General features: G+C 42.3%; 1 protein-coding gene across 1 annotated transcript in view; it reads right to left on the minus strand.

The window, feature by feature from the left end:
- TNFRSF13B (TNF receptor superfamily member 13B) overlaps nucleotides 1–23,607 on the minus strand; it is a 34,199-nt gene extending 10,592 nt beyond the window's left edge. The window contains exons 1-2 of the mRNA XM_044250629.1: nucleotides 23,555–23,607; nucleotides 1,478–1,615 (exon numbers count right to left, since the gene is read on the minus strand). Of these exons, the coding sequence (XP_044106564.1) occupies nucleotides 1,478–1,592 (115 nt within the window). The 5' untranslated portion in view covers nucleotides 1,593–1,615; nucleotides 23,555–23,607. The remainder of the gene's footprint in view (nucleotides 1–1,477; nucleotides 1,616–23,554) is intronic.
- Between the last annotated feature and the right edge of the window lie 4,110 nt (nucleotides 23,608–27,717).

Raw genomic sequence — 27,717 nt, forward strand, 5'->3', positions numbered from 1 at the left:
GGCGCTCCCAAAGGTTGATTTCTTAAAGTTACTATGAGGATTTGAAGTTCCTGGCACAGTGTCTGACACATAATAAGTAAATGCTGGGTTAATGGAAGGTTTGAGTAGAATATTTGTTTGTGCCTCTTTGCAACACAAAGACATCAACTCTTCTGTGTTTAAAAGAGTAGAGGAAAAGACCAGGAAGATGATAAAACTGGGGCCTCAGGGAAGATTCAGGTGGGATCAGTGATCTCTTCTTGCCCTGGCTCTGCCCCAGGGCTCTACTAAGCCACATAGGACCACTGCCGTTGCCACTCATGAGACAGAGTTGATGGGAGGACAGTGGTGTTTTCAGGGTTTTATGTGTGACCTCCTTCCCTCCTCAGGCCCCCAGTGTGGCTGTTGCAAGTGGTGTCTGAGCTCCCCAGACCACCAACCCTCACTGCCAACCTCATGAACTTCCCTTCTGGGCCTTGATATTTCCTGTTGTATTTTTCCACCTCCATGCCTTTGTCCACACTGGTCCTTCTTCCAGGAGTGCCCTGCCCTGCCCCATCTGACTGCCACATCTACAAACTCTAAACAATTTATCTCAGGTGGCATTTACTCCAAGAGTATTTCCCTGCCCCCCAGCCCATCAGCCAGAGGTGGTCTTTCCCAACTGTAGCATTTTATGATACTTGATCTTTCTCATTTGAAACGTAGTTATTTCTTCCATTAGGTGATAACTCCCTTGAAGAATCATGTCTGTTTCCTATTTTCAAGAAGCTAGAGAGTTCCATGAATATTTGTGGAGTGATTTGTGGATATTCTACTTCATTAATGGATAGTGGAGATAATCTCAGTCAGTTAAGTGTCTGCCTTTAGCTCAGATCATGATCCCGGGGTCCTCGGATTGAGCCCTGCATCAGGCTCTCTGCTCAGCAGGGAGTCTGCTTCTCTCTCTCCTACTCCCTCTGTGCTCCCTCACCCTCTCTCAAAGAAATACAATCTTTAAAATAAAATACACAAGCAAGACAATAGCTGGGGAATAAAAAGGCAAAAATTTTAACACTAATAATGGGTAGATAGGAATTTATTATTTTATCCTCTCTGTGATAATTCCTATAATAAAAACTTTCAAAAGACAATCAGAACAGAGAATGACAAAGGAGGTCCTCATTCTTATTGGGCAGTCAGATAAGACCTCTGACATTTGGCCTCAGACCTGAAGGTTGAGTAGGAGGGAGCTGAGGAACCTTAACAGGGAAATGCATTCCAAGCATAAGGTACAACATGTGCAAAGACCCTGAGGCAGGAAAAAACAGCATGTTCAAGAAGCTGCAAAGAGGTCAGTGTGGCCAGAGCAGAAAGACTGAGGGATAAAGGGATTTAACATTGTACATCTCCTTTCATGACCTCCTTCTCAGCCACCCAACTGTAGTGGGGACTGAGGGACCTCTGGGTTGGGGGGAAGGGGTGATCCAGCCCATGGATCTTGAGCCCCAGAACTCACTGCAGAATGTTGCACACGTGCGTGGAAACTGATGGCTGCAAATAGGTTTGCAGGAGAAGCAGATGTTCAGCAGAGAATCCCAGTACTGTTCTTCAGGGCAGAGCTCCATGGCCATCCTCCTTCTCAAGCCCTGTGGAGCTGAGAGGCAAGGAGCATGAGAGCTTGAGGGCAGCTGGCATCCTGCTGCAGGTCAGAACCCAGACAGCCACTCCCACTCACATTCCTACTCTGTCTCAGCAAGCAGAGGGAACCAGACAAAGCTAGCTTCCAACCCCAGCTGCACTTGCTGGGTGACCTGCGGCACCCATCTCACTTCCTTGAGCCCCAGTTTCCCCATTTGTGATACAGCTGTTCTGAGCTTCCCTCTCTCACAACATCTGTGCCTTTCTCAGCCCTGTTCTTTGCCCTCTTAAATGTGCCTCTTTCTACCACAGTACCTTTGCACAAAATGCTGTTCTCTTTGCATAAAATGCTCCTCCACTGGTTATTTTCTCCTGATCCTTTAGACCACTGTTAAAATTTTGTTTCCTCAGGAAATCCCGATTCTCTTCTCGGATTACGACATGCCCCTTTTTGTGAACAGTGATGTGCCCCTTACTTGTCACTGTTTTCACTTCATTTTTATATGTGTGACTATTGGATACTGTCTCCCCAATTAACTGAGCGCCATGCAGGCAAGAACTCTTAACTTTTTTTTCACCCTGGGTTCTCAGAATCAGGACAGAGTCGGTGCTCATTAACCGAGTAAAAAGAAAAGCAGATCTAGCCAGTGTCTAGCAAATAGCAAGCATTCAATAAGTGTCTATTTATTTCCCTTTTTCATTTTTACTGAGGTAGGAAACACACACAATGATATGTGTAAAGTGCACACATCTGAAGTGTACAGCTTGATGAGTTTTCCCATATGTACACACCTGTGTCACTACAACCTACATCAAGGTACAATTTATAGACATTTCTTATACCCTACGGACTCCCTTGGATTGCCTTCCATCTAATACTTTCAGAGGTTACTTCTACTCTGATTTTTTTTTAAAAAAGAATTTCAGCCATTTTTTAAAAAGATTTAATTAATTAATTTATTTATTTGACAGAGATCAAGTAGACAGAGAGGCAGGCAGGCGTGGGGGAAAGCAGGCTCCCTGCTGAGCAGAGAGCCCGATGCGGGGCTCAATCCCAGGACCCTGAGATCATGACCTGAGCTGAAGGAAGAGGCTTTAACCCACTGAGCCACCAAGGCACCCCTCTACTCTGATTTTTATCACTGTAAGTTGTTAATATTGCCCATTCTTGAACTTCTGTGTCTGGTTTTGTGGCTCCACAAAGTATCTGAGACACATCTCTGTCAAGGCTCTGTCATTTATTTTGTATTACTGAGTCTTCCATTATATGAATGCATCAACTTTTCTACAGTTTTCTGCCTGATTTCATGATATTAGCTTCACCAACAATGTCTCCTTTTAAACATTTTTCAGGTCTGTTTGTTTACTCTTTAATGAAAGTAAGCCAAGAAGAGACTAGTGGTTTCTGGTTTAATGTGGCAGCTTAAACACAGGGGCTTATCTTCCTTCCCTCTTGAAACCCTACTAAAAGGACAAGAAAAAGATATTTGTCCTTAAAGAGAAAGACAATAGATGGGGTGCCTGGGTGGCCCAGTGGGTTAAGGCTCTGCCTCTGGTTCAGGTCATGATCTCAGGGTCCTGGAATCGAGCCCCGCATCAGGCTTTCTGTTTGGCCAGAAGCCTGCTTCCTCCTCTCTCTCTGCCTGCCTCTCTGCCTACTTGTGATCTCTTTCTGTGTTAAATAAATAAATAAAATTTTTAAAAAGAGAGAGAGAAAGAGAATGGAAAAAAGTTCCTGCAGCAGAGGACAGATGTGAGCAACATTTTTGGGATATAGAAAGCATGTGAACTGGGACTGTTTTCAGATAAAGATCTCTCCCCTTTGATGCCCACAGGGAAAAGGAAGATGATTTGAGCCAGGGAACCCTAGGAAGTCTCTGGAATTGGACACACCAAGTATCTCTGACAGTTGGGGGTGGGAAGGCAAAACAATGTAAGGAAGACTGGTTGGAAATTTATATAAAGAAGGCTTGACCCCAGCCAGATCCCATCCCCAGACAGGTAATGGCCTCTTGACAACCCAAGCAAAAGATTAGTGGTCTTCTCCGACATAGCTGAGGGTAGCCATAAGGTCCACTCTCTCCAAAAAACAACCTAAGGAGTGTTGTGGCCAGGTTTTTAAAAATATCTCCTTCCCCATCCTTCAACTGGCAGAAAATCAGCAGACTCTGGAAAAACTGACCCAAAGGAAAAGACCTAAAGGCACTGACTAGGAGATTCTCTCTAGAAAATGACCAAGTTTTCTGCTTGACCATCTGAGAGCAAAGCTTCTACATTAACAACCTCATTTGTTTACCCAGAACTTCTGATCAGCTGTTTCTGCCTCAGTCTAAGTCTAAGTTGTGAACCAAGAACCAACCACATGTCACCTGATATTTGAGCACACCCTCTACATGGAAGAGAATTCAAACGAAGCGGGCAGAAAGAACATGCTGGGAGCCAAGAGAGAAAATGCAGAGAATAGAAGAAAATTAAAAGGTGACAACAGCAACAACTGATATCCTCAGAATGATAGGAGAATTTTTACATTCATGAAAAGTAATGGTGTACTGTCTTTGAAGAGAATATGCATAGAACTGGGGCACCTGGGTGGCTCAGTCGCTAAGGTCTGCCTTTAGCTCAGGTCATAATCCCAGGGTCCTGGGATTGAGCCCCACAATGGGATACCTGCTCAGTGAGCTTGCTTTTCCCTCTCCCCACCCCTGCTGCTCCCCCTGCTGTGCTCTCTCTCTCTCTGTCAAATAAATAAATAAAATCTTTTAAAAAAGAATATGTATAAGACAAATAAGAATTATTAGACATTATAAATATAATAGCCAGAATAAAAACATCAGTAAGAACGTTGCAAAATGTTATTGAAGAAATTTCCCAGAAAATAAGGAGAGAAAAAAATAAGAAAATTATGGAATTATTTCAAGAAGTCCAAGGGTTCACTAATGGGAGTTCCAGAGAAAACAGATTTCTAGGATATAGCTTCCAGAGTCAAAGAACCAGTCAGGTGTCTGACATAACAAATTCTCACAAGCCATGACCCATCATCATAAAATTTAGGAGGACCAAATATTAAGAGCAGATTCTAAAACTGTCTTGAGAACAAGCAGGTTACTCACAGAGTTTTGGAGTTTTGTAAGGAAGTCCGTGGACATCTCAAATCGAAACTAGGATGTAAGAACAATGTCTGGGAAGAAGGCAGAGTAGAAGTTCCAGTAACCTGCCTTTCCACCTAACAGCTGTTGAGCAGGCAGCAACCCTCTTGAGTAACTGTTGTGGAACTCTGGACTTATGCAGGGGAAATCTGGATGAAGATACTGGTAAATTTTTGGAATTTTGGTGCATTTCAGCCTATTTCGTGTTGGTGACTACCATTCCTCAGTCTCCAGCCCCATGTATGCAGCAGTGGGAACAACTGGTCATATTGCTAGTCCAACTTGCTGGAATCTAGATGGGCAATAGGGACCTTGTCCTCAAAATATTGGGACTATAGGTTCTGACTGCTCTTTGCTCTTTTTGATCAGTGAGAGGTTAGCACACAGGCTGGTGGCAATTGTTTCAACCCCCATCAGCTGAAGTGGCTTCCATGGGGATTTATTTATATTATTAAAGATTATTTATTTATTTACTTGAGAGAGAGGGAGAGAGGGAGAGAAGCAGACTCCGTACCAAGCAGGGAGCCTGATGTAGGACTCTGTCCAGGACTCTGAGATCATGACCTGAGCTGAAGACAGACACTTAACTGACTGAGCCACGCAGGCACCCCAAGTGTTCCATGGAGATTTAAAGAGACAGTACTTCCCCCCCTCCCCTTTGGTAGCCAGACTTTTAAGGAAATATTTGTCAGGTTACTGGCTGACTGCAGAGATGAAGGAACAGAAACTTCAGTGACCACACGCAATAAACACACATTTTCAAATGTAGTTTGGAAAAGCCACAAATGGACTCCAGCCATCAACAAGCAAGATACAACAATTCCTGAGGAATGAGAAAATTAGAATTACTGCAACATAATACTCAAAATGTCCAGTTCTCAGAAAACTTACAAAACATACAAAGAGGAAAATATGACATATTCACAGAAAAAAAATTTGACACAAATTATCAATGAAGAAGTCTAGACATTAGAAATATTAGTCAAAGATGTCAAATCAATGGTCTTAAATATATTCAATGAGCTAAAGAAAACTATGGACAAAGAACTAAAGGAAATCAGAAAAACAATGATGGATGAGACTATGAATAAGGAGATAGAAGTTGTAAAAGAAGGAACCAAAACTTGGAAGCAAGAAAGGTTTCCCTCAGTAGGTACATGGATGAATAAACAACAGTACATCCAAACAATGGAATTTATTCAACACTAAAAAGAAATGAGTTATCAGCCATGAAAACACATGGAGGAATCTTAAATGCATATTAGTAACTGAAAGAAGCTAAGTTGAAAAGGCTACTATGTGATTCTAGCTATATGATATTCTAGGAAAGGCAGAACCATACAAACTGTAGAAAGATGAGTGGTTGTCAGGGGCTTGAGGAGGGAGAAATAAAGGTGGAGAGCAGGAGATTTTATAGGGCATGAAAACTAATCTGTATGATACTATCATGGTGGATACATGACCTTATACATATTTGTGAAATCCCATAGATGGTACAACACCAAAGTAAATGTTTATGTAAACTTACGGACTTTGGGTGATAATGATGTATTAATGTAAATTCATCACTTGTAACAAATGTATCACTTTATTGCAGGACGCTGATAGTATAGGAGGCTGGGCATGTTTGGGAGTATGAGGTGTAGGGGAATTCTCTGTACTTCCCACTCAATTTTTCTGTGAGCCCAAAACTGCTCTAAAAATAATCTATTGAACAATAGAAACAAATGGAAATTCTGGAGTTGAAGAAAAGTCCAATAACTGAAATTTTAAAAAACTCACTAAAGGTGTTCAACAACAGATTTGAGAAGGCAAAAGAAAGGATCAGTGAACCTGAAGATAAAACAATTAAATTGTTTAGTCTGAGAAAGCAAACTTTTTTTTAAAAATGAGGACAAGTGAACAGACTCTGGGGGACTTGTGGAGCCTAATCAAACATGCCACCATAAGTTTATAGGAGTTTCAGAAGGAGAGAAAGAAAAGGACATAAACAATATTTGAAGAAATAATGGCTGAAAATTTCTCAAATCTTAAGAGACATAAATATACACGTTTAAAAATCTCAAAGAACTCTCAATAAGATAAATTCAAAGAGCCCATACTGAGACACATTGTAATAAAAACGAGGAAACACAAAGACAAAGAGAAAATTGTAAAACCTGAAACAGAGAAACAACTTGTCACTTACAGGTGATCTTTAAAAACAATCAACAGCTAATTTCTCCTCAGAAACCATGGAGGCCAGGAGTTGGTGGGATGATGTATGTAAAGTCCTGAAAGGAAGTATTTGCCAACCAAGAATTATATAGCCAGCAAAACTATCCTTCAAGAATGAAGGGAAAATTAAGACATTTCCAGATAAATAGAAGCCAAGGGAGTCCATTACCCTCATTCATTACACCTGCCCAACATGGAATGCTAAAGGGAGTCCTTTTTGCAGAAATGAAAGTACCCTAGACATAGACACAGTCATAAAAACAGATAAGGAACATTGGTAAAGATAACTACATAGGTAATTATAAAAGCCAGTATTATTGTACTTTTTGAGTGATTTGTAACTCCTCTTTTTTTCCCTATATGATTTAATGAAACAGTGCATGAAATAATGACTATAAATCTATGTTAATGGGCATAAAATGTATAAAAAGGTGGGGTGCCTGGGTGGCTCAGTTGTTAAGCATCTGCCTTCCATTCAGGTCTTGATCCCAGGGTCCTGGGATCGAGGCCCACATTGGGCTCCTTGTTCGGCAGGAAGCCTGCTTCTCCCTCTCCAGCTTCCCCTGCTTGTGTTCCATCTCTTTCCATCAAATAAATAAATAAAATCTTTTAAAAACTGTATAAAGAGGTTATCTGTGACAATAACAATATAAATAGGAAGGAACAGAGATATAAGAAGATAATATGTGTATTATTGAAACTAAGTTAATCTTCAAATCAAGTTTTTATGAGTTTAAGATTTAATTGTAATCCTTAAGATAACCACTAAGAAAATAACTTTAAAAAATACAAAAGAAGAAAGAAAAGGCAAATCAAATATTACACATGAGTAACTAACTAGATACATAAAAAGATAGCAATGGAGGGATAACAAGACAACAAACATATAAAACATACAGCAAACAGATAAATGAGAGAAGAAAATCCTTTTTTATTAGTAACTACATCAAAATAAATGGACTAAATTTCTCTATTAAAAGGCAGAAATTCAGGGCGCCTGGGTGGCTCAGTGGGTTAAGCCTCTGCCCTTGGCTCAGGTCATGATCCTGGGGTCCTAGGATCGAGCCCTGCGTTGGGCTCTCTGCTTGGTGGGGAGCCTGCTCCCCCGCCCCACCTGCCTGTCTGGCTACTTGTGATCTCTCTCTGTCAAATAAATAAATAAAATGTTAAAAACAAATAAACTTTAAAAGACAGAAATTGGCAGATCGTATTTAAAAAGAAGAGAGTCTCCATCTATATGCTGTCTACAAGAGACTTTAGATAAAAAAAATAAAGAGATTGTACAAAACAATCTTACAATGAGATTGTAAGTAAAAACAGTGGATAAATATATTCCATGCAAAAAATAGCCAAAAGAGAGCTGAGGTGGTATTATTATTGTCAGACAAAATAGGCCTTTAAGCAAAAGTTATAAGAAACAAAGATTATAAGGTTATAAGAAACAAAGAAGGACAAAATATATCAATAAAAAGTTTGACCACAATAAACATACATGCACCTAATAATGGAGCCCCAAAATATACGAAACAGAAATTAACAGAATTGAAGGGAGAAAAAGATAATTCTGCAGTAATATTTGGATATGGCAATACCCACTTTCAGGAATGGATAGCAGAACCAGGCAAAAGATTAATAAGGAAATGGAGGACTTGAATGATACTATAAAGCAGCTACAAATAAACACTATAAACCAATGATGTATAACGAACATACACAGTGCGCTACACTCAACAACAGCAGAATACATGTTCTTCTCAAGTGTGCATGGAATATTCTCTATGATAGACCATATATTACATCATAGGGGCACCTGGGTGACTTAGTCCGTTAAATGTCCAACTCTTGATTTTGGCTCAGATCATGATCTCAGGTTATGAGATCATGATCTCAAGTTGTGAGATCAAGTTGGGATCCACTGGGCGTGGAGTCTGCTTAAGAGTATCTCTCTCCCTCTTCCCTTCTGCCTCTTCCCCCTTCACTTTCTTTTAAAATAAAAAACAAGGGGCGCCTGGGTGGCTCAGTGGGTTAGGCCTCTGCCTTCGGCTCAGGTCATGATCCCAGGGTCCTGGGATCCAGCCCTGCATCGGGCTCCCTGCTCGGCGGGGAGCCTGTTTCCTCCTCTCTCTCTGCCTGCCTCTCTGCCTACTTGTGATCTCTCTCTCTCTCTTTCTGTCAAATAAATAAATAAAATCTTTTAAAAAAATAGGAATTCTCAAATCGTAACCTAACTGTACACCTTGAGGAACTAGAAAAAGAAGAGTGAACTAAACCCAGAGATATTGGATGGAAAGAACTAATAAAGATTGGAGTGGAGATAAATAAAATATAGAACCGGAAAAACTGTACTACAGATAATCAACAAAACTGAACGCTTGTTCTTTGAATAGATTAACAAAATTGACAGACCTTAACTAAACTAACTAAGAAAAACAGAAGACTCAAATTACTAAAGTCAGAAATGAAAGTGGGACATGAAAAGATGCTCAGCATCACCCATCATCAGGGAAATGCAAATCAAAACTACAATGAAATATCACCTTACACTTGTCAGAATGGTTAAAATAAAAAATACAAGAAATAGGAACTGTTGGTGAGGATGTGGAGAAAAAGGAACCCTCTAGCAATATTGGTGGGAATAAAAATTGGTGCAGCCACTGTGGAAAACAATATGGAGGTTCCTTAAAAATTAAAAATAGAACTACTGGGACGCCTGGGTGGCTCAGTGGGTTGGGCATCTGCCTTCGGCTCGGGTCATGATCTCAGGGTCCTGGAATCGAGCCCCGCATTGGGGTCTCTGCTGGGCGCAGAGCCTGCTTACCCTCCTCTCTCTGCCTGCCTCTCTGCCTACTTGTTATCTATCTCTGTCAAATAAATAAGTAAAATCTTTAAAAAAAAAATAGAACTACCTTATGATCTAGGAATTGCACTACTAGGTATTTACCCATATATATATATATGTATATATATAAATGCAAAGGGATACATGCACCTCTGTGTTTATTGCAGCATTATTTACAATAGCCAAACCATGGAAGCAGACCAAGTGTTCATGGATAGACAAATGAATATGTGGTATATATCGACAATGCCATACAACTCAGCCATAAAAAAAGAATGAAATCTTGCCATTTGCGAAGACATGGATGGAACTGGAGAGTATTATGCTAAGCAAAATAAGTCAGTCAAAGAAGGACAAATACTGTATGATTTCACTAATATATGGAATTTAAGAAACAAAACAAATGCACAAAGGTGAAAAAAAGAGAGAGAGAGGCAAACCAAGAAACAGACTTAACTATGGAGAACAAACTGTTGGTTACCAGAGGCAAGGTGGGTGGGGGATGAGTGAAATAGGTAATGGGGATTATACAGTACACTTACCATGATGAAAATAAAATAAAATGGAAAAAAAGAGATAAAAAATGAAAGTGGGGATATTACTACAGATTTTACAGATTATGAGAATACTATGAGCAATTATACATCGAACCAATTGAGTAACCTAGATAAACAGACAAATTCCTAGAAACATACAATTTACAAAAACTGACATGAAAAAGGAATATCTGAACAGTCTTATATGTAACAAGTAAGAAGATCGAATCAGTAATCAGAAACCTCTCAGTGAAAAGCCCATGAGCAGATAGTGTCACTGGTGAGTCTGATGAAACACTTAAGAGAAGAATTGACACTAATACTTCTCAGACTCTTCTAAAAAAATTGAAGAGGAGGGAATACCTCTTAAGTCATTCTATGAGGTCAGCATTACACTGCTACCAAAGCCTCAGAAAGACAAAATAAGAAAAGAAAATTACAGACCAATATGTCTTATGAACACAGATGTAAAAATTCTCAACAAGATATTAGCAAATAAATTCCAAAAGCTATATTAAAAGGATTCTACACCACAAAAAAGTGGGATTTTCTTTTCTTGGAATGCAACAATGGTTCATTACACAAAAACTAATCAGTGTAATATACCACATTAAAAGAATGAAAAGAAAAACTGTATGCTCATCTCAGTTGGTGCAGAAAAAGCATTTGACAAAATCCAAAACCTTTCCATGATCAAAAAAATAAAAAAGTAAAGCAAAAATAGGAGAACATTTCCTCAATATGATTATAGCCATATATGAAAAACTCACAGCTGACATCCTACTCAATTGTGGAAGACTGAAAGCTTCCCTCCTAAGAGCAGCAACAAGACAAGAATGACCACTTTCACTGCATCAATTGAACCTAGTACCGAAAGTTCTAGCTAGAGCAATTAGACAAGAAAAAGAAATAAGACATCTAAATTGGAAAGGAGAAAGTTAAATTATCTCTGTTCACAGATAACGGGATCTTATATGTAAAGTCCCTAAAAGCTACACACATACACACACACACACACACACACCCTTATTGGAGCTAATGGTAAGTTGTAGGATAAAATCAAAACACAATTTTATATATATATTTGCAGCAAACAATTCTAAAAGGAAATTAAGAAAACAATTCCATTTACAAAGGCATAAAAAAAGATTAAAATGCTTAGAAATAATCTTAACCAAGGTAGCAAAAACACATTCACTGAAAAACTACTAAACATTACTGAAATTAAAGAAGACTTAACAAGGACATCCTATGTTCATGGACTGGAAGATATTAATATTAAGATGGCAAGATATTAATATTAAGATAGCAATACTACCCAAGGTGATCTACAGATTCAATGTAATCCTTAACAAAATCCCAGTAACTTTTTTATACAAATACAAAAATTCATCCTAAGACTTCATATGGAATTGCAAGGAACCCTAAATAAACCAAAACAACTTTGAAGAATAAGAATAGTTGGAGGGGGGCACCTGGGTGGATCAGTGGGTTGAGGCTCTGCCTTCAGCTCAGGTCGTGATGTCAGGGTCCTGGGATCAAGCCCCGCATTGGGCTTTCTGCTCGGCAGGGAGCCTACTTCCCCCTCTCTCTCTGCTTGCCTTGCTTGTGATCTCTCTCTCTCTCTCTCTATGCCAAATAAATAAATAAATAAAATCTTAAAAAAGTAAAAATTTTTTAAAAAGATGGGTTGAAGGACCAGCACTTCCTGATTTCAAAACTTATTGCAAAGCTAAAGTAAATGGTTAAGCGGTATAATACTGGAATGATGACGGCCACCTGGAACAGTGGAATGGTACAGAAATGGACCAGAAATAAACTCTCACATAAACAATCCATTGACTTTCAACAGGGGTCCAAAATATTTCAGTGGGGTAAGGACAATTTTCAATAAATGGTGCTGAGAAAACTGTATATCCACATGTGAAAGAATGAAGTTGAACCCTTACCTTACAATATATGCAAAAATTAACTTAAAATGCATCAGAGACCTAAAGATAAGGCTGAAACTATAAAACTTTTAGAAGAAAAGAGGGGAAAGTCTTCACGGATTCAATCTGGCAATGACACTTTTGATACAACACCTAGATAAACTGGATTTCATAAAAACTTAAAACTTCTGTGCATATCAAGAGAGTGAAAAATGGGAGCTCACAGAATGGGGGCAAATATCTCTGATAAGGGATTAATATGCAGAAGATATAAAGAACTATCAAGACTCAAGAACCAAAATAAAAACAAGTTAAGCCAAAAGGGACAAAATACTTGAATTGACATTTCTCCCAAAGAAGACATCCAAATGGCCTATAAGCATATAAGAATACTCATCATCATCAGTCACTAGAAAAATTCAAATCAAAACTACAGTGAGATATGTTCATTCATGTTCATTAGAATGGCTATTTTCAAAAAAGGAAAAAATAACAAGTGTTGAGAAGAACATGGAGGAATCGGACCCCTCATGTATTGATTATGGGAATGCAAAAGGCGGCAACCACAATAGAAAACAATTTGGCAGTTCCTCAAAAAGTTAAATACGGAGCTAACGTTGGGCCCAGCAATTCCAGTTCTAGGAATACACCCCAAGGAACTCAAAACAGCGATTCAAACAGACACTTGTACACCAGAGTTCACAGCAGTGTTATTCACAATAGCCAAAATGTGGAAAGCCCAAGTGTTTATCATTAGATGAAAGGATAAGTAAAAAGAGCTATCTACACTGGAATATTATCCAGTTATTAAAATGAGTGAAGCACTGACACATGGAGGAACATGGAAGAACTTTCTAGATCTTATACTTAGTGAAATAAGCCAGCCACAAAAGAACAAACATTGTGTGATTCCACTTGAGTGAGGGACCCAGACCAGGCAAGTTCATAGAGGCAGAACGCAGACTAGAGATCACCAGGCACTGGGGGCGGGGCAGGGAACTGGGAGGATGAAAAGTTTTGGGTAGATAGTGGTGATGGTTCCAAAACATTGTGCATGTACTTAACGCCACTGAATTGTACACTTAAAAATGACTAAAATGCTAAATTTTATTCTGTATATTTCACACACACACACACATAAAAAGCAAACCAGAAGGAAAAGATAGGGAAAAATGCTCCAAATTTATGATAGAAATATTTTCAGTCTAGGGCGCCTGGGTGGCTCAGTGGGTTAAGCCGCTGCCTTCGGCTCAGGTCATGATCTCAGGGTCCTGGGATCAAGTCCCGCATCGGGCTCTCTGCTCAGCAGGGAGCCTGCTTCCTTCTATCTCTCTCTCTGCCTGCCTCTCCGTCTACTTGTGATCTCTCTGTCAAATAAATAAATAAAATCTTTAAAAAAAGAGAGAAATATTTTCAGTCTAGAACACTGCATGTTATTAATCAAGTATGGGGTCAAATAAAGATGTTATGAGACACAGAAAGTCTCAAAAACGTTTATCTTCCATCCATGCACCATTTCCTGGTGAGCTACTGGGGTATATGCTCCATCAAATGTAGGGAGTAAACAAAACAATGGGGAGAGGGGGAGAAAGAGTGGTTCCATCTCAGCAAAGAGATGAAGTTAAAATTCTCAGAATGATGATGAAAGAAGTCTCTGGGGACAGCATTTATAGGCCTAGAGGGAATCCTCTCCCAGGTAAAAAAGAAAAGAGGGAAGAAAGGTCTCCGATGAAAACGTTGAAATAATAGACAAGTGAGTATGTTTGGCCAACTGACAGGCTGAGCTTGTCACAGAGCTGCGGATAAATTACTGATACACACAGAGAAAACTGAGGCACTATGAAGCCCAGGGAAATCATAGAACCCATATGGTTCTGCTGGGAACAAAATCCACAACATCATAAATGTGTGAGCAACATTCCATGAGTAACTCAGAGACTTTGAATTATGAGTAACAAATGTTACTCATTTGTGTGAGTGGAGATAGCCATTAGACCACTGTCAATGAACAAAGGCAATACTGGGACTTACAAGAGACGATGAATAAAAGGAAGAACAAAACTCTAGAGCATTTTACGTTTGGGGGCAACTGATTAGCTGACAGCAAAGAGAGCAGTCTATCCTTGAACAGCTGGGTTGGCTGAAGGGATCCAAAGGAATTTGTGTCGTTGAGGGACTCAACAGCACAATGTGCCAGGCTGGCTGAGTACACTGCTGTTCCTGTTCCATCCGTCATCAGGTCAGTTCCATTGTCTGTATCAGACGTGCTCACAGTCTCCATGGGTCTAACTAAAGGCAGAGCTCTGGGAGACTGGGTGGAGGAGAGGTTGTGCATACACAGAGGGTGATGTAAGAATTGAGTTCTTGTCTTACAAAGCAGGAAGTTAATACATAGTATATAAAATTGGAAAGTCAAGAACTAGCACTGTATGCTTATTATATTCTGAGACTCTTTGAGAGTGAGCCCAGGGAAGCTATCAGGTAGCAAGGGCTGGGAACCACTGGACTATGTATCCCGGGCCCAGCACTTCCTAACTGTGTGGCCTTGGGCAGAACGTCACCTCCTGGAACCCCAGTGTCCCCATCTGTAAAATAGGGATGTTATTGTTTACTTTATATGGACAATGTGAACATTTCATGCATGGCAGCTGCTTTGCCTGGCATCGTACTGGACTATTAGTAAAAGGTTAACCTTCTGAGCTATTGCCCTTATTAATACTTCCGCTCCTTGCAATATGGAGTACTGTGCTGGCCAAGGCCTGGACCTGAGTCAAGGGAAAAATAAAAGGGCAAATTCCTGCCTAAGGGCCTAAGACAACACCATATCTCTCTCTATGGTGGGGAGAGAGTCCCATCCCCATGAGAAAGGAACAGGAGGGATGTAAAATCTCAGGTCCTCATTCTGACTCTTTACAATTTTGTCAAAAAAATCTTGAATTGAAAAGAAAGGACAAAAACATCTTCAAGATGGGAGGAATTTCTCATCCAGTCTTTAAGTCCACACAGTGTGAACTGGGGGCCTTGAGCTAGGCTGTCACTGGTGGGGTGAGGTCAGGAGGGGATTCCAATGTGAAGAGATGGGGTGCGTGTCCTGGAGGAGGTCACAGCCTGACACCTGGGGCACCCGCAGGAGAACAGGCAATGACCACTTACAACCTCGCTTTTATTTACATGAAGAAGAAGGAAGAGGAGGTAGAGGGGTTGGGGTGGTGGGAGAGGTAAGAGGACAAGGTGAGGGGAGGAGACAAAGACGGGAATGAGAAGGTGGCTTTTCATTTCAGTTCATTGTAACTGATTTCCTACCAGGCTCTTCTGAAATACTGAACACAGGTCGGAGACTGACCTCAGCCAGCGCCCCCACCCCAAACTACCTTTCAGAGATTCTCAGGGTGGTGAGCCCACGGTCCCCACACAGGATTTAAGTCAGAACTAAATTGGGTCTTGGGACTCCTAGTCAAGTCACTTTCTCAGTTTTGGTTTATAAAAAGAGAATGACCATTTCTACCTATTATAATTTTTGCCCCCTGTTAGCTCATTTTGAAAATTGATTTGCCACAGTTCAGTGGCTGAACTTTGAGAGAACCGAAGTGCGTGTGGTGGGGAAACCACAGCTCTGGGTCACCACTGAATCACCTTGGGAAAGGGCACACAACCTCAGCTTTCCTTATCTGCAAAGTGGAGGATATAGGCTTTCCTCTGCAGAGAAAGTTCTCGCAAGGATGTGCCTGTGACATGCATGTAACTGGCCTGAGACACGGCTGCTAAGTGGTGGTTACTTGTCTGATACAAGTGATACAAAATATAATGGATTAATTATAGTCACAATTATAATCATTTTATAGTAATATAAAATCATAGAATCTCTTATAATGATAGAATATTTTTATTAATAATGGTATATCCTCGAATTAGCCCTCCAGGCCTGGGAACTTCTCCCGCAACCTCAACTTGTAGCTTAAGCATCATAATTTTCTAAAAACACTTGCCCCCATAACTGTTTTATCCTCTTGCCTCTCCTATCCTCTGAGCTGTCTCACAGGTGTCTTCCTGGATGACCTTGTGGTCTGAGCATGTCTACCTGGTCATATTTCTTGTTTTGTAACTTACATTTGAAGGTGTAGCCATTCTGCCTCATTTCACTGTCTCATTCATCTCTGAGTCTGTGCTTTCCATAATACCAGGACATAGTAGGTAAATGCTCATAAATGACCTTGCACATTGCTGTCCTCAGTAAAGACTTGTGGAATGAAAAGCAGTCTCCATTTTTGCACTGTGTTATAGACAGCTGGGCTGGGACAATATTCAAGTTTTACTCTTCCCCCTCTCCTGCCTGCATTTCCTCCATTCAAGTAGGACTCAGGGCAGAGGTGTCCTGGAGTGGAGAGATGGAAAAGCAAAAATCTTGGTTTTTACTTTTAAAACTTAGGGGAGAGGATTCCTGGAATAGACAAAGTAAGTGGACCAGAAACCAGCACAGGAAATAATTTCATATATACACACACATACACACATATATACACATATATACATGTGCATGTATATATGTAAACAACTTCACATATACATATATGTGTGTGTGTATATATATATACATATATATATATATATATATAACAAAAACAAAACCACCAGCCCAAAGATTTAAGTGTGAAAAAGAATAAAATTACAAAAGTTCTAGGGGAAAAAATGCCCTGATATTTCTTTGTGACCTTGGAGTATGAAAGGCCTTTCTAACTATGACCCCATATCCAAAATCCATAAAAGAAAAGACTGATAAAACAGACTTCACAGAACAAGCAAACAAAAAAACCCCAAACATGACCAAAAATGCCTTCAGAAAAGTCTAAAGGCAAATAGAAAGTGAGAACAAAACATTGCAGTTCATATCTGTAAATAGAAGGGGAAAAGCCAGTTACCCAATAGAAAACTGAGCAAACACAGTGGACAGTTCACAGACAGGGAAAAACATCATAAAGATGTCTGGTTCATTCCAAAGACAACTGTGCTGATACTATCTTCCCTTTAATGGACTTAAAAATCCAGATGCTTAATAATACCTTCTAATGGCAAAGTCATGAGGAAACTGGCACTCCAGTTCAGTATGAAAAGTAGAGTGGGTAGTTAGGGACAACCCTCGTGGAGGGCAATTTGGCAACATTTGTCAAAATTACTGATGCATTTACCAGTGATACAGTGATTAAACTCTGGGATTTATCCCAGAGTATGAAATAATAAATTCACTGCAGCAATGTTTGTAATAGCAGAAGATTGGTAAAAACTGAAATGCTCATCAATAGAGGACTGAATGAGTAAATTATAGTATGCTTGTATACAGGACTACATGCATCTCTAAAAAAAGAATTACAAAGCTCTTTATATATTGCTATGAAAAGAACTCTAAGATATATTATGTGGAAAAACAAAAACAAAAATAAATAGTGTACATAACAGCATAGTTCATAGGGTTGGACCTACCTTCCTTCCTTTTTGCAAAAAAAGGGAAAGTTCAAATCTGTAAGTGTTAGCATATATACAAAGAAACATTATAAAGAAATACAAGAAACAAAAAAATGGTGTTTTAAATAAAAATCTTAGGAATAAATTTAACAAAAGAGTGCCAAACTTGTGTACATTGAAAACTACAAAACGTTTTTGACAGAAATCTTAAAAAACCTAAATAAATGGAGAGACATCTCATGTTCATGGATTGAAAGACTTAATATTGTTTAAATGGCAATACTCCCCAAATTATTCTACAGAGTCAATGCAATCCTAATAAAAAAATCACAGCTGACTTTTCTGCAGAATTTGACAAGCTGATCCTTAAATCATATAGAAATGCAAGAGACCCAGAAGAGCGAAAGCAATCTCAAAAAAGAAGAACAGTTGGAAAACTCACAGTTTTCAATTTCAAAACTTACTACAAAGCAATAGTAAATAAGACAGTGTAGTACTGGCATAAAGATAACCATAGACCAATGGGATAGAATTGAGAGTCCATAAATAAAGCCTAACATTTATAGTCAATTGATATTCAACAAGGGTTTCAAGACAACTCAATGGGAGAAAGGATAGTCTTCAACAAAGATTGCTGAGACAATAGGATAGACATGTGTAAAACAAGAAATTTGGACTCCTAGAGCACCTGGGTGGCTCAGTGGGTTAAAGCCTCTGCCTTCAGCTCAGGTCATGATCCCAGGGTCCTGGGATCAAGCCCTGTATCGAGCTCTCTGCTCGGTGGGGAGCCTGCTTCCTTCTCTCCTTCTGCCTGCCTCTCTGCCTACTCGTGATCTTTCTGTCAAATAAATAAATAAATCCTTTCTTTAAAAAAAAAAGGAAATTTGGACTCCTACATCCCACCATACCCAAAAATTAACTCCCAGTGATCATAGATCTAAATGTAAGAGCTAAAATGATAAATTTAGAAGAAAACAAGTGAATCTTCATGCTTTGGGGTTAGGCAATGACACCAAATGCATAAATGGCTACAGAGAAGATTGAGAGATTGGACTTTATCAAAATTAAACACGTTTGTGTTTCACAGAATACTATCAAGAAAATAAAAGGACAATCCACAGAGGGGGAGGAAATATTTGCAAACCATATATATGTTGGAGGATCCAGAATATATAAAAGAATGCTTATAATCGAATAGTGAAAAACAACCCAATTTAAAAATAGGTTAAGGAGTTAGACATTTTTCCAAAAAGATAATGTGAATGGCTACTAAGCTCATGAAAAGATGGTCAACATCACGTGTCAATAGGGAAATGCAAATCAAAACCACACTGACATACATACTAAAATGACTATAATGAACAAAGGGATAATAACACGTGTTCCTGAGGATGTGGAGTAACTAGAACCCTCATACAGGAAGCAAGAGTATCAAATGGTACAGCTACCGTGGAAAACAGTTTGGTAGTTCCTCAAAGTGTTAAGCAGAGAATTGCTCTAAGACCCAGCAATTCTGCTCCAAGACAAATGAAAACATGTCCACCCAAATACTTGAACACGAATGTTCATGGCAGCATTATTCATAATAGCCAAAAAGCAGAAACAACCCAAATGTCCATCAATTGACGAATGGATAAAATGTGGTATATCTATTAAATGGAATATTAATGGGCCATAAAAAGGAAAAAAGTGCTGATATATACTACAAAATGAATGAAGCTTAAAAACATCATGCTAGGAGGAAGAAGGCAGTTTGCAAAACACCACATTAGATTTTTTTTAAGATTTTATTTATTTATTTGACAGAGAAACAGAGAGAGATTGAGAGAGCACAAGCAAGGGGAGCAGCAGGCAGAGGGAGAATGAGAAGCAAGCTTCCTGATGAGCAAGGAGCCCGATGTGGGGCTCGATCCCAGGACCCTGGGATCATGACCCGAGCCAAAGGCAGGCGCTTAACCCACTGAGACACCCAGGTGCCCCACATTGGATTTTTTTTTTTTAAGATTTTTATTTTATTTACTTGACAGAGAGAGACACACCGCCAGAGAGGGAACACAGGCAGGGGGAGTAGGAGAGGAGGGAGCAGGGAGCCTATTGTGGGGCTTGATCCCAGGACCCTGGGATCATGACCTGAGGTGAAGGCAGACACCCAACGACTGAGCCACCCAGGTGCCCCAATTGGATAAAACCACATTCGATTTTTATAAAATTGTCCAAAACAGGAGCTTAAGTGTGTCTGGGTGGCTTAATCGGTTGAGTGGCTGACTCTTGACTCTGGCTCAGGTTTCGAGCTTAGGCTCTTGGGATGGAGCCCTGTATCTGACTCCGTGCTTAGCAGGGAATCTTCTTGAGGGTCTCTCTCTCCCTCTTTCTCTGCCCCACTCTCCAAATAAATAAAGAAATCTTTTTAAGAAAAATACAGGCAAATCTGGGGCACCTGGGTGGCTCAGTGGGTTAAGCCTCTGCCTTCGGCTCAGGTCATGATCCCAGTGTTCCCGGATTGAACCCTGCATTGGGCTCTCTGCTCAGCGGGGAGCCTGCTTCCTCCTCTTTCTCTTCCTGCCTCTCTGCCTACTTGTGATCTCTGTCTGTCAAATAAATAAATAAAATCTTTAAAAAGAAAAAAAAAGAAAAATACAGGCAAATCTGTAGAGACAGAAAACAGATTAGTGATAATCTAAGGCCTGGGGTGAGGAGGAATGGAGAGTGTGAGGTGATGAAGATGTTCTAAAATTAGATCATAGTGCTGATTGCATCAGTCTGCAAACACACTCCGTATCATTGCCTCGCACACTTTAACGGGGTAAACTGTGTGACATGTAAAGGATATGGCAGATAAGGCTATTTCTTTCCAGGGAGGCAGGAACTAGGCAGCTGAAGGACGGAGAGAGAAGGAAGACTTCATATTGTCTACCTTTTTATACTTTCTGTACTTCCGGTGTGTGACCACTATCTACTCAACACACAGATTGAAAATACAAAAGGATTTGGGGTGCCTGGGTGGCTCAGTGGGTTAAAGTCTCTGCCTTCGGCTCAGGTCATGATCCCAGGGTTTTGGGATTGGGCTCTCTGCTCCATGGGGAGCCTGCTTCCTCCTCTCTCTCTGCCTGTCTCTCTGCCTACTTGTGATCTCTGTCTGTCAAATAAATAAAATCTTAAAAAAAAAAAAAAGGTAAAAGAAAAGAAAATACAAAAGGATCAAACAAAATTAGAGAGGACTCTGACCCTTCCCTCATTTGGGGAGAGGAGAAGGAGGGTGCTGCTGCCGCCCCAGCACACTGTGAAGTTATGGGTGGGGGGCTTCTGGGTTAGATTGGACAGGGCAGCCCTAGAGAGCTTCTGAGACATACTCGTGGTCTGGGTGCCACCAAGCTGTGGGACCTGACAGGGACCCAATTGTGCCATGCCTGCTCCCCACTCCTCCACCATGACCTGGATCTACAGAACATTCCAGAACCAGCATCCAGCCCCCCAAAGAGCCAGGAAAACCCCAAGACTGACACCAGCCTGGCAGAATAGAACCTCGAGAAACTTCTGTTGACATAGAGGGAAGAAGGGAGAACCCCTTGCACGCCTGGTTTTGAGGCTCACACCCCCACCTCCTACACCCTGAGACCCAAGAGCAGCCAGGGGGATGATGGTCGGATCCCTCTGCCTGGGATTTCTCGTGTGCTTGGCTTAAGAGGTTCTGTACCAAGAAAGACGTCTGTGGTCACATTAGTTTGGAAAATGCCAGATTAAAGAAACCCAAAGCTTTTTTAACTGCAGCCCTTCTCCGAGCCTTTGCTTGGGACTCCTCAAGAGGGGCTCTAGCAGGTTCAAAGCCCGTTTGAGGTTCTGAGGGACATCTGGTAGGGCAGAGGCTCTTCTTCATAGTAAAGCTGAGGAAACAGAGCCAGGGAAGGTAAAAGGCTCATCCAAGCTCACACAGGGAGTCTGTGAACACCGGGGAGCTAGAACCCTGAACTCCAGGCCGGGGCGGATTCTGGGGCACATGGCAGCCACGCTCAGTGCCCCGTCATGGTTCTGACCAATTCCGGGCCCGTGGTCCTGGGGGCCCGGGCAGTTTCAGCCTGAGTCAAGGTGGCCTCTGGCCCTTGCCTGCTCTGAAGGTCTTAGAAATTTTATACATTCGAGCCCTTAGCTGGGGACGTGTCTGGGGACAAGGTTAGTAGGTTTAAAAAGGAATCAGAGAAAAGATGTGCTCCCTGCCTGATAGGAGCAGGACAGAGCGGGAGGCAGCAGTGCATGAACCCAGACCAGGCCACCCAGGGCCCCGAGGAGCCCCTCAAACCCACCCTTGGGGTCCCCTCTGCGCAGCACAGACTTGGATCCTTCCACTCCAGCAAACTATGCTTCCTGGTTCGGGCCTTCAATGGGCCTTTAAAACCCTGATAAAAATTCTGCAGGGTAAACTATCCAGCTTCTTCAATAATAAATAGGAGGGGAGAAAGGGGAGACCAGAGGGGAACTGTTCTAGATTAAAATGTGTCATCAGGGGCACCTGGGTGGCTCAGTGGGTTAAAACCTCTGCTGGGGGCGCCTGGGTGGCTCAGTGGGTTAAGCCACTGCCTTCGGCTCAGGTCATGATCTCAGGGTCCTGGGATCGAGTCCCTCATGGGGCTCTGCTCAGCAGGAGCCTGCTTCCCTCTCTCTCTCTCTCTCTGCCTGCTTCTCTGTCTACTTGTGATCTCTCTCAGTCAAATAAATAAATAAAATCTAAAAAAAAAAAAAAAAAACCTCTGCTCAGGTCATGATCCCAGGGTCCTGGGATGGAGCCCCGCATGGTGCTTTCTGCTCAGTGGGGAGCCTGCTTCCCTTCCCCTCTCTCTCTGCCTGCCTCTCTGCCTGCTTGTGATCTCTGTCAAATAAATAAATAAAATCTTTAAAAATAAAGTGTGTAATCAAAGCCATAATGGGGGCGTAGTCAGATCCCGATTTGAACAAATCAACGGAAAAGACATTGATGAGACAGTTGGAAATTCTCAACACTGACCAGATATTTGGTAATACTAGAGGGGCGACATTCTATTTCTTTTTTTTTTTTTAAGATTTTATTTTTTTATTTGACAAAGAGAGGAAGAGAAGGATCACAAGTAGGCAGAGTGGCAGCTAGAGTGGGGAGGGAGAAGCAGGCTCCCTGCTGACGTGGGGCTTGATCCGAGAACCCTGAGATCGTGACCTGAACTGAAGGTAGATGCTTAACCGACTGAGACACCCAGGTGAACCTGGGGGCTGGGGGTGGGCTTCTTTTTCAAACTGGTCAGAGTTTGATTGTTAATTTTTTCATTTTTGTTTTTTAAAAGGCTTTTAGAGTTCAATGCTGAGGAATCCACAAATCAAACAATGCAGTGTTTGCTATTAGTTTTTAAATGATCCAGGGGGGCTGCTGGGGGAACACGGAAGGCATGGAAAGGGGGGGCCATATGTCGATAATCCTCAAAGCTGGAGGATGTATGCAGAAGCTGCATTAAACTCTCCTCCGCACTTTGGCTTCAAAATAAAATACTTTTTAAACCTCCTGGCCAACCTGGCTGAGGTGCCCTGGCCAGCTCGGGGTCGGGGGCATCTGGGATGGAATTTCTGCTTATGTGCTGATCTTCCAAGCTCCAGGCTCCTCTCCTGGGGTGCAAGGTGCAGACCCCCAAGGCCCCCTAACTTGGGGCTGTCCATGTGCTGAGGCGTGGGGCGACCCTCAGACTGCCCGAGCTTGCCTGTCTGCTGTGGAGGCCGTGCGCAGCAATCCCCATCGAATCCATGCAGGGTACCCCTGGCCGAGCCCTCTTTGCCCCCACTCACCCCCACCCAGCCACCTCCCCAGCTACTCACGCCACTGTTCCTGGCCCGCCCGGCTCCGGCCACCTTGCCTGCTCCAGCCCAAGCCGCTCATTACTCAGGACGTTTATTATTAGCCTGAGATTTGATTAGTGCCTGAGCTGCACTTCCTGGGTTTTCCCCCCAACCTGTAGGATGTAAATCAGCGGCACCCCCTCCCGCCCTGCACCTGTGTGTTAGGAGCTGAGGTGGGTGGCCTGGGACTGCTCGGAGTACCCGCCAGTGCCATCCATCTATGGAGCCCCCTCTGCGCCCTGCCCACCAGCACCCACAGAGCAGGGGAAGGACAGGACTGGCCCAGCCTTGGGGTGAGGTATAAACTGGTATGACCGCAAACTGGCCCTGACCCACAGCTTGGACCACAGCTTTTTCCAGCCCCATGGCACACGTTCCCAGCTGCAGCCAGCATGACCTCCAGCCTCCAAACATTGCTCAGCACTGCCCCTCTTCCTTGACACCCATTTCCTATTTCATTGCTGGGTCATCTCTTCCTGTTCTGGCTTCAGGCTCATCTGAGGGGCCAGCTCCTCCAGGAAGCCATCCCTGACTGCCCCAGGCCAGGTTAAATGCCCATTCTCTGTGCTTCCTAAACCCTATCAAAACTCTCAAGAAGTTGACACCCTGGGTTTGAACCTCAGTTTGGCTGCTTACCTGCAGGAAGCCTTTGGGGAAATTCCCTTAACTTCTCTGTGCCTCCGTCTTTTCTTCTCATGAGTGGGTATAATTGTACCCAGGTCACAGGTTGTTAGCAGAATGAAAGGAGTCACCACAGTTAAAGTCTTAGAACAAGTTCTTGGCACCTAGTAAGTTCTCAATAAACAGTGTGGAGGATTAGCACCATAGCCCCTAACACACTCTTGTAACACGTTTTCCACGTCTTCCCAACTCCCCGGAAAACTTTCTGGGGATTAAGACTGGATTGAGACAGGGATGCCTGGCTGGCTCAGTTGGTTAAGCGACTGCCTTCGGCTCAGGTCATGATCCTTGAGTCCTGGGATCGAGGCCCACATCGGGCTCCCTACTCAGCAGGGAGTCTGCTTCTCCCTCTGACCCTCCCACTTCTCATGCTCATCCTCTCTCTCACACTCTCTCTCTCAAATAAATAAATAAAATCTTAAAAAAAAAAAAAAAAGACTGGATTGAGCAGATTTTGAAGCCCAAGGCATTTAGGAAGGAAACTTGGAAGGATGGGAAAGAACCCGGCAGGTGGAGGGGAAGTGGGAGGGCATCCAGGGGGCAGTCAGGACAGTAGTGAGGGCAGGAGGGAGGAACACAGAAGGCTGACTTGGATAACAGTGAGTGCAGCAGAAGAGGAAACAGGGTTGGCAAACCTAAAAACTGCTCAATCTCAGTGATCAGAGAAATGCAATTCAGCAATGAAAAATGAATTTTCATCTTCCAGGGTGGCAAAATCTTCAAGTTCAGTAATACGGAGGGCTAGAAGGGACCTAGGGAAATGCTTTCTCGTGCCCTGCTGGAGGGAGGGAGTTGGTGCTACCATTTTGGAGGACAACCTTTCCGGGTCCATTAAACTGCACGACACACGTGCCATTCTTCTCCACATGCCACAGGTGCACGAGGACCTTCTCCACGTGCCACAGGTGCACCAGGGTGTTCACAGAGGCACAGTTAATAATAGGGAGCATCTGGGGGCGCCTGGGTGGCTCAGTCGTTAAGCATCTGCCTTCGGCTCAGGTCATGATCCCAGGGTCCTGGGATCGAGCCCCGTACTGGGCTCCCTGCTCAGTGGGAAGCCTGCTTCTCCCTCTCCCACTCCCTCTGCTTCTGTTCCCTCTCTCATTGTGTCTCTCTCTGTCAAATAAATAAATAAAAATCTTTTAAAAATAAAAAAATAACAAAAAGATAAAAAAATAATAGGAAGCATCTGAAAACAATATACATGTCCATCCAACGGAGGATGGCTGGATGAGGTACACAGGTCATAACCAGGAATATTATACAAAGTGTACAAAGCAGGAGCTAGATGATCGTCAAGACAAATCATGATACCCACCGTAAGATACCCTGTAGTAAAGATCACACATGGCAGCATTCTCTGTGTCCCCATACATATGAATGCATGCTAATGAAGTCTGATGGGACAAGCGTGGTGACGATGGTTGCCTCTGGGTAGGACAAGTGGGGACTAGGTTTGGCATAGATAGTCAAAGGGGACTTTAGCCCTATTTGTAATGTTTTAATTTTTACGCAGAGTAGATACTTATGTATTACTTGTGCCAGTGAAAAGTAACAAAACCAGACTCAGGCTGGCAGGGACTGGATTTGCGAGCCAGAGCCAATCAGAGATTGTGTGCCTAGGAATTTCCTGCCTGTTGAAGCGGGGCATGGCCAGAGTCACTGTCGGATGCCCTCAGTACACCTCCTCCTTACCTTCCTACCCAGGGCTGGGGCTCTCAGCAGCTCACAGAGCAGCTGGCTCCCAGGGGGTTAGTTCTGACCGTTAGAAAGCTGTCTCTGTCTACTGAGCGGACCGTGCCTTCCAGAAACAGACCTGCTGGGCTGACGGCTACTCTCTGAAGCCACATGCGTTTGCTTGCTCCATGAGATCCCACCCTGGAGTTTCAAAGCCAGCGTAGGTTAGGCGTGAAACAAAAGTCGAACAAGCTCCAATCTGACTTTTGGGCTGGCCAAGGATGGGAGGGTAGGGTTTCCTAATGTCTCATGGCTGATCACAGCTTGTTAATGCTTTTGTTCAACACCCTTTACAGGTAGTGGATTTTATTTGCTTTCTATTTTCTCTAATTAGAAATGTAATTTACATGCAGTGAAATGCATGAATTTTAAGTGTGCAGGTTAATCAGCAAGTTTAATATGTGCATACCCAGATCAAGACTTAGAACATTTGGAGCCCCCCAAAAGGCTCCCTCCCTGCCCCTTCCAGGCAGCACCCCCCCACCCTAGAATCTCCACCATCCGGACATCCAGCCCCAAAGATTCATTTTTCCCTGTTCCTGACTGTGTAAACAGGAACATACAGATGGGATTATCCACTTTTTTCTTCTGGCTTCTTAAGGCTGATAATAGATTTTATTAAACCAGGCAGACCAAAGCACATGTGACCCGTCCCTTCAGGACCACAGAATTACGAGGAATTTTATTATTACTGTTAACTGAGCTCGAATTTCATGACCCATGCAAATAGAATCCCTTCCTTCCTAGGCTCTCAGAACAGGTGTTGCAGGTTTCTGAACCTCATTCTGAAACCAGCCCTCTCTCAGAGCTCTCTCCCCGGGGGGACGTGGGATTCTAATTTTAAGCCCCACACTTAAAGGGGACAGAAGAATCTGGAACCTAGATTAGAGATACTTGTATACTTCCAGGTTTTGGAGCTGATACATTCAGATACCTAAACAGTTAAAACGAGCACATGGTAAAGAAAAATTCAAACAGTGTGAAAGGGAATATAGCAAAAAAGAAATTTCCCTTCCATCTAGATACTCTCAACAGCCCCTTTCCCTGCTCAAAGGCAGCCACTGTGACCAGATCTGGGTCACACAGGCTTCCAAGCAAAACCCTGGCATTTACATGCTTGCACGTGTCAAGGGAGGATGGATTTTTGCCTCTGTCCCCTCCCCATCCTGTGCACATTTTTTCGACACAATCGCTTGTTTATGCAGGTTCAATGCCCTATGAACATACGACCTTTCTTCACTGAAAATATATCCTTTATTGTTTTAAAGGAGTTCTTTAAATGCTCATTAGAAATAATAATAGTGAGCATTCCTGTAGCACTTACCAGGTTCCAGGCGCTGTTCTAAACTCTTTACATATGTTCATTTCATGTATATTTTATCTCTGTGTTTCATCAAACAGCCTGAATTCCCTAAGCGGATTACTTGGTGAGAGGAAACATTGTTACGTTGATCAAAATTTTCCCATGAGGCAGTTCCACCCTACGCAAGAACAGAGGAGATATTTTGGCCCCGAGAACCTCTACCATGCTGGGTGTCGTGGTCTCTCTGACGCTGTGGGTATCTGTCTCATCCACGCCTTGGCGTCTGCCAACCCCACCCCATCCCTTTGAGGCCATGCTGTTGAACCTTCTCTGGGAGAGTCCTAGAGGTAAGACAAAAGCAAGAGTATCCAAAAAAGGTCATTTCTTAGAAATGCAGTGAAAGCCCTGATTTTCATGATTG

The sequence above is a fragment of the Neovison vison genome, chromosome 5 (assembly GCF_020171115.1).
Source record: "Neovison vison isolate M4711 chromosome 5, ASM_NN_V1, whole genome shotgun sequence".
Lineage (NCBI taxonomy): Eukaryota > Metazoa > Chordata > Mammalia > Carnivora > Mustelidae > Neogale > Neogale vison.